Source organism: Maniola jurtina, chromosome 12 (genome assembly GCF_905333055.1).
Source record: "Maniola jurtina chromosome 12, ilManJurt1.1, whole genome shotgun sequence".
Taxonomy (NCBI): domain Eukaryota; kingdom Metazoa; phylum Arthropoda; class Insecta; order Lepidoptera; family Nymphalidae; genus Maniola; species Maniola jurtina.
In genome coordinates this window covers 8,138,237-8,152,467 of record NC_060040.1, presented here as the reverse complement: position 1 = coordinate 8,152,467, position 14,231 = coordinate 8,138,237, and the positions used below count along the sequence as shown (strand labels likewise).

The 14,231-nt window shown below is 34.0% G+C and overlaps 1 protein-coding gene across 1 annotated transcript in view; it reads right to left on the bottom strand.

The window, feature by feature from the left end:
- The window catches only part of LOC123870005 (monocarboxylate transporter 10-like), a 156,961-nt gene that overhangs the window by 104,038 nt on the left and 38,692 nt on the right, over window positions 1-14,231 (bottom strand). Inside the window, exons 2-3 of the mRNA XM_045913152.1 lie at window positions 9,772-10,503; window positions 9,103-9,335 (exon numbers count right to left, since the gene is read on the bottom strand). Of these exons, the coding sequence (XP_045769108.1) occupies window positions 9,103-9,335; window positions 9,772-10,403 (865 nt within the window). The 5' untranslated portion in view covers window positions 10,404-10,503. The remainder of the gene's footprint in view (window positions 1-9,102; window positions 9,336-9,771; window positions 10,504-14,231) is intronic.

The following is a 14,231-nucleotide window of genomic DNA, read 5'->3' as shown; positions in this document are numbered from 1 at the left end:
GCTTCAAGGTTTGTTCGTTGCTATTCAGTCTGAATTTAATAAAAACTTTGAAAACAGGGAAACTTAAATTTATAGACACCTATTAGGTAAACTTCATATTATTAGGAATTTAGGTACAGAGCGTCTCTGTGTTACCTATAGTTTATGCTTAGAAAATAATAATGTATCAAAATAAAAGTTGACTATTTATGACTTAATAAGCTATCTAAGAACACTCTCGATCAAGCCACATTTCAAACAAAAAAACTAAATTAAAATCGGTTCATTCGTTTAGGCGCAAGACAGACAGATACACAGATACACACGTCAAACTTATAACACCCCTCTTTTCGGGTTGGGGGTTGAAAACCTACTTTCACGGGTATTTTGTATCAGTTTAATAAAACAATTTCGCTACCTAGAGAATTGATGTACAAAGAAAAAAATAATTTAATCTTCGCAATTGCTAGCTTACGCCATCAAGTTGATTGCTCGTCGGTGTTCGTGTTTTTCCCCATTTTCATATGTTGAAATAATTGTTCTGAAACGGGTTAAATTATAAAGAAACAATTTTTGAAATTGAATACAATGAAGGTATAGTGCCTACGTTTTGAGATTTCACTCACCATTTTGGATCTACCGCATAGAACTTTAATAGTAAGTATTTTAAACATATAATTCATATAGTATTTCAATAAAAGTATGGAAATACTATATGAATTATATTTACAACCTTATTTTTTCCTGTAATTTAACAGATAGGCCTACTTCTTATTAGTTCAACACAACTTTTTTGAAAATCAAGTTCATTAAGGTTGTACCTACTCTTGAAAGTTAAGTGAATTTATGAAATATTTTGTAAAGCCTTTAAACATACCTAATATAAATAATTTTGTAATCAATAGTTACTCGGCCATCCATTAAACTGAAACTCACATTAAATAGCCCATTGTTTGTGAATTTTCGATACAATTGTTTGCAATTTTAATGACTGTATCTTCCTCAAACACAAACAATGTACTTACATTGAAATTATTTCAAAATAGACAATATGGAATGCTTATACACCTATGATAACAAAAAGAGTGATATAATATGGCACATATTATTACGCGTCTAAAGTGAATATTGCCAGCTAAGATATAATGTCCCAACTCGTAAGTAGTTTCGATAAGGAAATCATAGCACGACTGGAAGTTTTTATTCAAAATATTTGCGTTAGGAATTAATTTAATTTATCTGCAAGAAATCGGGTTTAAATATTAAACATTATTCAGTGTCTGCCGTTTATAAACATACTTATCTGCAGTATTTATTAATATTAAGCAAGAACTCCAGTATGATAATTTTAACGTTTCCCTAACAGAACCTAACTCAATGCAACGACTCTACAAGGGTCTATACTAAATCTAAATGGCTACTTGTAGGGAATATATTATATTATGTAGGTATATGTTTACCGATGTAGGAGTCATTAATGTTGGCTATGGACAAGCTTTTGCGGCAATAAATTTTGTAGAAGACTCATATTGCCTCTATATTTCTGCACAAAATATATCCTATTTAATCCTTTTTACTAAATTTTTTGTGCTGAGAGTGAGACATAGGACTTATCTATCTACAAAATTTGTATGCGCCATTTATGTTTATTCTTATGATATAAAATATAAACTACAAAATATAAAATGAAAATAATATAACAAGTGTAAATAAAAAATTTATATCACCCCCGGCAAGTGAAGGTTTACAGTAACTAGAGAAGAGCTGATAACTTTCATACGGCTGAACCGATTTTCTTGGATTATAGCTACGAACACTCTCGATCAAGCCACCTTTCAACAAAAAAAAAACTAAATTAAAATCGGTTCATTCGTTTAGTAGCTACGATACCACAGACAGATACACAGATACACACGTCAAACTTATAACACCCCTCTTTTTGGGTCGGGGGTTAAAAAAGATAGGTAAGTTTAAGTATTATTATAATACTCATTTTAAATGTTAGTGGCATTATTTCGGTGCTCTATCAATACCTTTCTATGGAAAGGATGCGATTTTTTGGTTTTATATACAGTAACTATATTCCTACTCTACTCTACTGATCAGTAGTTACAATACTTATCGAATACCTATTCTTTATATTATTATTATTCATGTCGTGATTTCTAAGCTGTAAGCTCGTAAGGCGCAACGGTAACAGACGGAGTAGAACGACGTTGAAGCGTGACTTTTCAACTTATTTATTTTGTCATTATGGTTGAAATTGTTTTTAACCCACGACCCAAAAAGAGGGGTGTTATAAGTTTGACGCGTGTATCTGTTTATCTGTCTGTGGCATCGTAGCTCCTAAATAATGAACCGATTTTAATTTAGTTTTTTTTTGTTTGAAATGTGGCTTGATCGAGAGTGTTCTTAGCTATAATCCAAAAAAATTGGTTCAGCCGCTTCAAAGTTATCAGCTCTTTTCTAGTTATTGTAACCTTCACTTGTCGGGGGTGTTATAAATTTTTAATTTACACTTGTAGTGAAAATAAACGCGCAAGTCGGTTCACAAATGCAAAATTGAACTACTGTGTCCGAAAGGTCATCAAAATTTTCTGAATCAAATCGTAAGTAGATTCACTTCAAGTTGCTAACTTATTTTGTTCCCTAAAAAAGTCTGGTTTGTAGAGATTTTAGCCTTTTTTATTTGAGAGATCGTAATATTATGTCTCTCAAGCTTAAAGCATTGAATTATACTGGATTATATGGAGACGTAGGGTTTGTTTACGCCTAAACGAGCGCCTTTAAGTGGTAATTTATAGAAATCTCAAGGGATATACCTAACGTTGATCCACGAAGGTAGGTAATCTTGGACGCAAATAATATGATGATTGTTTTCAAATCACTTTTACACAGCGCTTTTCTGGCATACAGTTACTGCTTTTTGTAATTTAACAATTTAGTATGGTTGCCCAAAGAAAGAGTGAAATGTTTTCAGTGTTCATGAATGTACGTACGTATTTTATCATTGAATTTAACAGGGTTCACTCCGTCATTTACTCCATACAATCGTAGTTCCAATTTCATTTGAATATTAAGCAACCAAAGTCCATGAAATTTTAAAGATTTATTCTAGAAACTAATATCTGTGCCTGTGGTGTTTCAGATTTTTCTAAAAATGTGTAGTTTTAAAATTACAGGGGCTCAAAGATTTGTATGTGAATTTTTAAGACCGCGTAACTTTGAAACCGAATATTTTAACAGAAATCTAGAAAACCACAGTATATACAGTAACATATTAGTTTCTAGAATATGTCTGCAAAATTTCAAGGACTTTGGTTGCTTAATATTCAAATGAAATTATAAAAAATTCTTAAATATAAAAAAAATAAACACAATGATTTTCCTTAGAGAATTGGTAAATTTCTTCAGGATGTTGTTCACGACCATCACCAAAATGCGCATGAACTTCATGGGATTTAAATTTTATTCCTTACTAGATGACGCCCGTGACTTCGTCCGCGTGGATTTGATTTTAAAAAATCCCGTGGGAACTCTAATTTTTCGGGATACAAAATCACCTATGTCAATTTCTGGGATGCATACTACTTCTGTACCTACCCATATAAATCGATTAAACCGATGGACCTTTAAGAATCCCGTGGGAACACTTTGATTTTCTGGGATAAAAAGTAGCCTAAGTCCTTCCCCGGGATATAAGCTAACTCTGTACGTTTCATTAAAATCGGTTAAACAGTTGGGCTGTGAAAAGCTAGCAGACGGACAAACTTTCGCATTTATAATATTAAGTATGGATAGTATGGATATTAAAAACTATATTATTTTTTATTTCGACTTTAAACCCTTTCTGTATGGATCACTGTGTAACGATATACCTAATAATGGAGTCTAAAAATATCGTGATGCCGTGACACGATACATTGTGGATGGTGTCACGCGCCTGCCAATAGAAACGTGCAGATAAGCTGATGTTGTCGAGTCATTTTGCTACAATTTATCTCAAGAAACCATTTTGCTAGAAATAAAAATACCACTAATTTCTTACAGATGAAAGGACGGTGCCATCCTTATACGATTGCCCAAAAACGGAGTGCGCAAAAACTTATAATGTTATGTCTGCAATTTAAAATTATTTCAACTAATGAATAAATAAACTGTCTAAAATTCAATTGTTTTAGATTATCATACTCCTAATTTTATCTATTTACGCACAAAGTTGTCATTTTAGTGTTAAAATAGTATTATTATAGTGTTAAAATAGTTTCGAGGCTGATAACTATAAAATAATTTTTTTTTCAATGTTTTATGTATGAATAAACCTAGATAATGACGAGACAAATCGATATAATATTTAGTTTTGACCGTATAATAATATCAAAATATAATGTAGTGATCACCCTCCTACGTTTGCATGAAGAAAACACTGGATCGCGCCACCTTTAAGCTAAGGAAACTTTGTGCACAGCTTTCTAGGCCCAAGGGTTTGGACTGGGCTTGATGGCTCCACACACTGGGTCAGGATTTTTTATACTATATTAAATTTGAATTTATATAGGTATTTTAAATTAAAAAACCTTCTTATATATAACTCAAATTTTTAATTCACGACTCACGACCCGTTTCGACGACGAATAATATGTAACATTTTGTGTCTATACCGAAAATTAAATGAAACCTCATTGTTCCCACCGACAATAATTAGATACCTACGCTAAATCTCGGGAATGTACACAATCCGTTCAACCGTTTTGCTCTGAAGTTTTCAACTTTGAAATTGCTCTTATTAAATTAATTTAAGACTTTATTAATAAGAGAGAATGAACAAAGGCAAGCATTCAATCTACGATAGCTTCCTTTTAAAGCGAACATTTTAAAAGAAAAGTTTCCGTATATTGCATCAACCTACACTCCAAGATCGGAACAAAAATTGTCACTGAAAATGTGTAAGCGAAAAGGATTTTTACAAAAGAAGAAGGGAAATATGTGTCAGAAATATTCCACACACTAAGCTCTCAAATAATATACTTGGTGCTTTTTTTGTGTACTTAGTTGACTAAAAGTTTTTCTTTTATGTAGACACCACACAGAGTTAACCACACAAAGATAATGAGGATAACTGTGTAGTGTGCACTTAAACCATCAGCATAATATTGTTTTTATGTTTTATGTTGATCACACATTCGTGATGAAATGCTAAGTGGCGTAAACAGTCTTTACACCGAGCAGCCTCCTTATATCCCGGGAACGGACAAGGGCTACATTTTAGCCCGGAAAATTAAAGAGTACCCGCGAGATTCTTAAAGACCCATCCATTACACTGATTTTTATGAAAGGTGCATCCTGGAGATTCAAAAATACTACTTTTTATATCGAACAATTAAGAGTTCCCATGGGATTCAACAAAAAAAACCCTCAATCCACGCGGACGAAATCGCGGGCATCACCTTAGTCATTTATATCAAACGCTTTATGCTAATAATACCTTTAGAATCAGCGTACGTGTAACTTGTAGGTAGTTGTACACCTTAGTCATTTATATATCAAACGCTTTATGCTAATAATACCTTTAGAATCAACGTACGTGTAACTTGTAGGTAGTTGTACACCTTAGTCATTTATATATCAAACGCTTTATGCTAATAATACCTTTAGAATCAACGTACGTGTAACTTGTAGGTAGTTGTACACCTTAGTCATTTATATATCAAACGCTTGATGCTAATAATACCTTTAGAATCAGCGTACGTGTATTGGCGTCACTCAGAAAAGCAGGTATTATTTAAATATTTTTATCGAATTATTGGAATGTCCTCTCCAAAACCAACACAAAAAAAACACAAGTTTAATGTGTAAGGTTATCCGAGAGTTTTAATCTAAACAAACTAATGCCAAAATAAATAATTTAATTAGAGCGTGATTGCTATCACAACATCTAATTATTCAGTTCACAATCCAAATACCGAAAATATGCGATATCGCTCCGAATCTCAGAAGGTGACTGAACTAAAACCTTCAAAACACCCGTATTTATGCAAGTTCAATCTTGTTGGCCTCCTAGCCACAGATTGTATGACATCGAATGAGCCAAATATCGATTTTATCAAAGTACCTGCATTAGATAAATTAATAATTTTATATTATTTTTGACAACTCAAATCAATTTTTAAAAATAACCTTACAGTTCGGCCGTCCTGAATTTAACACGTCCTCGTGTTTCTAATCAATCTTGTCATGTCAGTCGCGGGCTTCCTTGCCCTAAGTCAAATCCAAATCATGGGCTATCCTGCCCTTCGTCAAATCATTAAAACCTACCCTTGAACTGCCGAACTCTCAGTTTTAATATCAAGTCAACAATAAATCCAAACGACTAACTTCCCATTCGATGTATACAAAATCTGAACCACCTATTGCAAATTACTTTCCACTTCACAAAAGACTAAATTCTTAAAAAAAAACTAAAAAATTTAATCACCAAATCAAACTCAATAAAAATTTTAATCAAATGTGGGTTGTTTACAAAAAGATACCAAAGCGAAATTAAGACAACGTGAGACACATCCCACTTCTGAATTATTGGCGTCACTCAGAAAAGCAGGTATTATTTAAATATTTTTATCGAATTATTGGAATGTCCTCTCCAAAACCAACACAAAAAAAACACAAGTTTAATGTGTAAGGTTATCCGAGAGTTTTAATCTAAACAAACTAATGCCAAAATAAATAATTTAATTAGAGCGTGATTGCTATCACAACATCTAATTATTCAGTTCACAATCCAAATACCGAAAATATGCGATATCGCTCCGAATCTCAGAAGGAGACTGAACTAAAACCTTCAAAACACCCGTATTTATGCAAGTTCAATCTTGTTGGCCTCCTAGCAACAGATTGTATGACATCGAATGAGCCAAATATCGATTTTATCAAAGTACCTGCATTAGATAAATTAATAATTTTATATTATTTTTGACAACTCAAATCAATTTTTAAAAATAACCTTACACGTGTAACTTGTAGGTAGTTGTACACCTTAGTCATTTATATATCAAACGCTTTATGCTAATAATATCTTTAGAATCAGCGTACGTGTAACTTGTAGATAGTTGTACACCTTAGTCATTTATATATCAAACGCTTTATGCTAATAATATCTTTAGAATCAGCGTACGTGTAACTTGTAGATAGTTGTACACCTTAGTCATTTATATATCAAACGCTTTATGCTAATAATACCTTTAGAATCAGCGTACGTGTAACTTGTAGGTAGTTGTACACCTTAGTCATTTATATATCAAACGCTTTATGCTAATAATACCTTTAGAATCAGCGTACGTGTAACTTGTAGGTATTTGTACATCGTATAGATAGGGGCGTTAGCATCCCATGGGTAAAAAGTTCATAATTCCCAACAAAGTCAATATGCTGGTTCTGTTGAAATTGTACGCGTTGTTACACATATTCTCATCTATTGGAAATCCTCGCTAAGCCGCACTCGATTTTATTGAAGGCTTAGTTTAACTAGGATTTGGTTTAGGTATACGGTGAATAGTCGGAGGAAAGTCGCATTTTCGTATTATCTTAGGCTTATAAGATCGATATCTTGTTTACCACAAACACCAGTGGTTGCTCGTGACTTTGACTGCAATGAACTTTAGTTTTGCGGGACCAAAATAAACTTTCATTCAGTAAAATGTAGCCTAGATGATCATCCAAAATCATAATGAACCTTTTTGGGGGCAGTGGCTTTATTTACATTTAGGTGATACAATTTATAGATAATCAAACAAAAGCTTATGGGATTTAGATACTGATTGTATCCCATTTATAAACCATTTTTAACCGACTTTAAAAAAAGGAGGAGGTTCTCAATTCGTCAGAATCTTTTTTTTTAATGTATGTTCACCGATTACTCAAAGACCCCTGAACTGATTTGGAATTATTATTTTTTGTTTGAAAGGGTATACTGTGCAGATGATTCCATATAAATTTGGTGAAGATCTGATGAATATCTTCGGAGATGGAGAACGGAACTCCTCAATGGATAAGAGCAAATTGCTCGCGATCAGAGTAATAGCTTAGTAAGCAGTAGGGGTTTTAACTGGGCATAGCATATTATCGTACAGTGGGGCCAAATTGTGAAATAAAAAATTTTCAAAAGAAAAATAAAGCCGACTTCAAAAACTACAAGCACTAAAAAGTAATAAATAATTTTTGTTTAGTTACACGTGTAATGTACCTAGGTATGAAGTCGGGCGAGCTTCACATTTGGATTTCTAATTTTGTTTTATTATGCTCGCTCGACTTCATACCTAGGTACATTACACGTGTAACTAAACAAAAATTATTTATTACTTTTTAGTGCTTGTGGTTTTAGAAGTCGGCTTTATTTTTCTTTTGAAAATTTTTACTGTTGACGGATGTAAAACGTTAATTTGTTTGTTCTGTTTCAATATCTATTTTTACGTCTAAACTACTTTGTAATTACACAAATGAATTAGTTAATTGAGCACTGATTAAATAAAGGCAAATCGTCGACTGACTTCTACTCGCTTCCGACTCGTTTTACTCAATTAGTTAAAACGCTCGTCTTAGCTCCATTTCAGTTTGTAATTAAGAATAATGGCACTCAATAAACAGTCCTATCAGGATGTCATAAGGTTCAATTCTTTTAGACGCAAACAACCAGCAGTTACCGTCCTAACTGGTGATATTTTTTATTGTAGAACTGTTTGTGACAATCTCCAGGAATTTTACCTGGTGATGGCCTGGTATTATGTTTTTATTACTTTACTTTAATTATTATAACTTCTTCAATTCACTTGGACGGTATGTTATGTTCTTTATAAATATTAGTTATTTTGGTCGTAGGTTATTTATGTAAACATTTTAGAATTAGGTTTTTTATCTTAGATAACTAATTATTATGACACATAATATGATAATGATTATATTCGCTGGAAACATTTTATGTGAATGTTCTGTTATCAAAAGTCTGTAATCTTGTTACTTCCTGAGAATATCTTGCAGTTTGTTTCCTCCTAAATTGCACTGGAAACGTGGTATCTTACTTGGCAAGCGAGGGTGCGAATTATATCTGTAATAATGTGTCAGATTACTCACCGTAAGTATAAAGTGGAGGGACGCGGTATTTCACTGAGGCTGTACATGCTATCGCGCCGCTGCCGCCGCCAAGTTGTAAGCCGTGAGATAGTATTTGAACGATCGTGCCCACGACGGTCACGGTCCAGCCCCAGCCTCCTTCAGGGTAGTACCGCCGGGCCAATGTGAGTGCAGCGCGAGCTCGCAGAGCTGCTGCTGTTTCAGCGCCCACCGTTGCGCCTGCGCTAGCGCACCTAACACACCACATATTTTAACAAATGTATGCAAATTCTTGCGGATGTCCTTCCCCTTTTAATTTAATAGCTTCTAAAATATAGTAGGTCGATTGTAGATGAGAATATTCTTTGTAGAATACTTTATCATAGCTTTCCATTTAGCCAGATAGTGATCAAGTTTTAAGTAAATCATTCAAAGATTTTGTTTTCACACGATTACTCAAAAAAAGTAGTTTAATATTTTTACCACCATAACTTCTAAATGCTTTACTTTAGATGTACATGGAATATCGTTAGAACCCTTACACCATCCCAAGCGACACTGGCAATATATTCAAAAAAATAAGTATGGCAGACTTGATTTATCAATTTCTTTTGAATTTAGAATATAGGGACCATTTGTAAACTATTTACAATGGATAAAACTTCTAACCTAATTCAATAAAGCACTAACCGGCGAAACTGAGTCACCTCTCGAGCAGCTTCGTAGCCAACACTTTTAGATCGTCCGCGCTCGCTGTATTTATTCTTATTGTTCGTCGCAATGTTTGGTCGAGCGACACCACAAGTACACAATACATCTTCAAGTCGCGGTTTGGGTATCGGCTGATATTTTGACGGGCATTCAATATGGCAGTCACATTCTGGTGTCCTCCAGGAGAGAAGTCGTTCCAGTAAGGTCCGTCGGCGAACTGACTTAGGTTTTCTGTCTGGAACACCCAAGTCCGCGGGAAATGACGAAATGCGATCGGCGTCCTGTGCGCTGACAACGACGTGCCTATCATAAGTGATTTTCTTCTGCGTTTCTCTATTGTTGCGTACGGACGCTGGGCTGAAAGTGTGCGTAATGGACCTTTTATCCCTGCCATGGATCGATGGCCCGTTCTTTGCAGCAAAGCCATTCTTTATATTCTTGACGTCACTGTGAAGGGACTTCCAAGTGGCGATTACTTCGTCGCGAACAACAGCGTGCTCGATATTTGGGTCAGTATTGGAATCAGGTATTTTATTCAATGGTCGGGTTACTTCAGTTATCGGTGCCTCCCGGAGCTTTGAGGGCAAACTATCACACCGACGGAGCGTCATTGTTATTCACGTTTGTTGATCGCATTTTTGTAAATATTTTTTTTTGAAAGTTAGCAAATTTCACTTTTCACTTCACATCTCACATAGCCGAAAGTGTAATCTGTAACAAATAAAAACAATTATGGGCCATGATCCTGTAAAAACAAATCTTTATCTCTCAGGCATGGGGTAGATTTTCCAAAAATTTGATTGTAGAAATGACGTGAGGAGTAAATATAAAAAATCATAATATATAAAAATTAATGTATGTCTATCCGTCTGATCGTTATCCGATTCGTATCGTATCGTTCATCCGATTGAGTTGAAAAGTACAGTTGTCCTTGGCACTTGCGTGAAAGTATTTGAATACCAACAACATAGCGGGCGAGTTGAAATTGAAAGAGGCGTTGCAAATGACAACGCACACAGAAATTCAAATCAAATCCACTCAATACACAATAATAAATCCTGTCAAGTTAGAGTCTCACACAAAGAGTTCCGTACCATCGCACAAGATATAACTTGTTCGATTAGGTACCGTAACCGTAATAACGGTTTATGAAATACAGCTCACTGACAGACTGACGGACGGACAGACGGACGGACAGCGGAGGCTTTAGGGTCCTGTTGGCTTCCTTTGGGTATGGAACACAAAATGCGGTAGATAACTACTTAGGTAGATATATTGTGGTAATTTTTTTTTGATAATAAATTAATTAGAGGTATACCTACCTACCTAAGAAGCGGAGAATTCTTTAGGTAGATACCTAATTCGTTATTTTATAAACCTACAGATTTTTGTAACATTATTTCCGAAGTGAAGTAAATTCTATGAATAATTCATTGGGTCGTACAGGTATTATTAAATGGTGTTTATGTAAATTGAGATATAAGGGTGAATGTAATTACAATTTGTTGGTTATACAGATTAATAAGTCGAAGTAGAATATTTTATAGCACCTACTTAATTTTATAAGGAAATAATATGTTAGTTCATTGTCTAATTTTATTCTTTGAAAATAGGTTTAGTTACTTAATTGAGAGTAACTTATAGAGAGTGTACAAAATCTACTTTCACCAGAAATATTTTAAAAGTTTGAAATTGTTTTGAGTAATAATTATTTTTAGCATGCATTTAGATTTATGTCTCTTCTTTTAGTAGAGTATAATAGAAGAAACTGACTTAATAACATATCAACGAAAACTCAAATTGCTGCCTGGATCTAAAAACTTAAGATTTGGAAGGATATTCCCTATACTTAGTCTATAAACTCATTAAAAATAAATATTCAGAAAATCCACTCTAGCTAAATGAGAACAGGTAGCTAAGTTATTAAAATCACATCACATATTATTACTGCATAATATGCATATCTCTTATGGAAGAGCGTTAAAACTATAATAATGAGGATGAAAATGTGATATTTAAAAAAATTCATGTATTCGACACTAATTTTGCTTTTTTATCCAACATCTTGTAGAATAATATACCTACTTATTCATATTATCAAAACAGTTAATGCTTTCAAAACAGTTCAAGAACTTCCAAAAACACCAAATATAGGTACGTGATCTTAATGAAACAACAGTCAACTAGAATAACGTATAATATTTTATTTTAAAAAACAAATAAGTACCTACTATTCATAATTTTATGTCAAACTCTAGTATTTCCAACGACTTAACACAACATAACTTATATTTTTACCCTTGGATGAATTATTCATCCAAGTTTTTACCTAAGCTGTACCTACTTATTCGTACTTTTTTTTTGGTAAAAATATTAAGAGAAACAGGGAATTTTTCGTAAAATAGAGTTGCGAAAGATTTGGTTGTAATATTTTGCCTCAATGGAGCAGCAATAAATGGAGAATTGAATTTGTGATTAAGATTTAAGAGGGGTCTCTCTGTCACTCGCTTCATACAAACGTAGTTCCAATTTCATTTGAATATTAAGCAACCAAAGTCCATGAAATTTTGTAGACATATTCTAGAAACTAACTACTAGAATATCTATGTCTGTGGTTTTCCAGATTTCTGTTAAAATATTCGTTTTCAAAGTTACGCGGTCTTAAAAATTTACATACAAATCTTTGAGCCCCTGTAATTTTAAAACTACATATTTTTAGAAAAATCTAAAACACCACAGACACAGATATTAGTTTCTAGAATATGTCTGCAGAATTTCATGGACTTTGGTTGCTTAATATTTAAATGAAATTGGAACTACGATTGTATGAAGCGAGTGATGGAGAGAGCCCTGTTAAGATTTAAGAGATGAGCTTTTACTTTTATCTCAGCTTTTATGTCAAAACTAGCAAAAGTCACCAGACAACATCCATGTTTATTCAGGTAAGTACGGATTCTTTCGTTACCTTATCACCTTTAGAGACAATTTTGTTTTTATTTAATACAAAACAAGTGAGCTTTTACTTAATGATGAAAAATGCAGAAGGTTTCTTGATATCATTCCATTTCGCAGGTCATTCATACCTTGTAATTACATTCACAGATTATTTTATTGCTGCTTTTTAGGGTTCTTGAAAATGCCAACGGGACTCGATTACTAGCCTCCACTGTTCGTCTGTCTGTCTGTCTGTCAGCGGACTGTATCTCATTACTATTACAGTATCTAGTAGTGTTCGATGGATTTGTTGGTGGTCTGTGAACGGACTAGCGTTCTCTGACGTGTTTCTAAGTCGATGGTTTGGTCGGCTCTATGGGCTCTCTCGTGACGCTTTGTCGGTACAATTGTAATATAATATGTGAAAGTGAAACAAAAGTATGATAACGTGTTATCTGAGTTTAATATTGAACAGTAGAGGGTTAAAATTTTCACAGAGTGTGTATTTATATTGCTGCTATAACTACAAATAATAAAAATTCTAAAATGGCTGTCACGTAAATAAAAACAAAATTAAAAAGTACATAATCTTTTACGGTTGTACGGAACCCTTTGTATCCAAATCCGGCTCGTACTTGACCGCTTTTTAAATATTTATTTTTTGTGAGATAATCCACGACTCTACAGCTACTTTTTTATTAAAATCTGTAGCCGTTATAATGTAATGTTTATTAATATTATGTCTCGACTATGATCATTAAGAGCGTTGTTTCACCACCTCTTCTGTAGCTATTGCAGATAAGGGTCGGTTTTGATGCAAAAGCTTAAGTTTATTACCCGATTAGTAAATGTGCTTTAACCGCAGAAAACAAGCTTTCACGAATATGAGAACTTAAGAGGTTGATTTTTAACCCCCCGGAGGTTCTTATTTGGCTTATTTACCATATCGAGGGGTTTAAATATTTTGTTATTCTCTTTTTGTTGTAAGGATGCGTTTCCAATGAAGCGAAGATGTGTTTAACAGACTAACCAGGTTTTTGTAAGATGACGTTAAGATTTTTATCGCGACATTTCTCAATAATCTGATTGGCCGAAAACACACGTCGCCGCTCCTCTTCGCTTCAGTAGAAACATACCCTTAGAGTTGTGACAGGTATGCAGTCGTCTGTGATAGCCTAGTGGTTAGAACATCCGCCTCCTAATCGGAGATCGTGGGATCGATCCCGGGCACGACCACTAACTTTTCAGTTATATGGTTTTAAGCAATTAAATATTACTTGTTTTAACGGTGAAGGAAAACATCGTGAGGAAACCTGCATGCCTGAGAGTTCTCCATGTTCTCAAAGGTGTGTGAAGTCTGCCAATCCGCATTGGGCCAGCGTGGCAGACTATGGCCTAAACCCTTCTCATTCTGAGAGGAGACCCGTACTCAGTAGTGGAGCGGAAATGGGTTGATCACGAAGCATTCAGTTGCCATAACATGGTGTATGTATTGTTACATATTG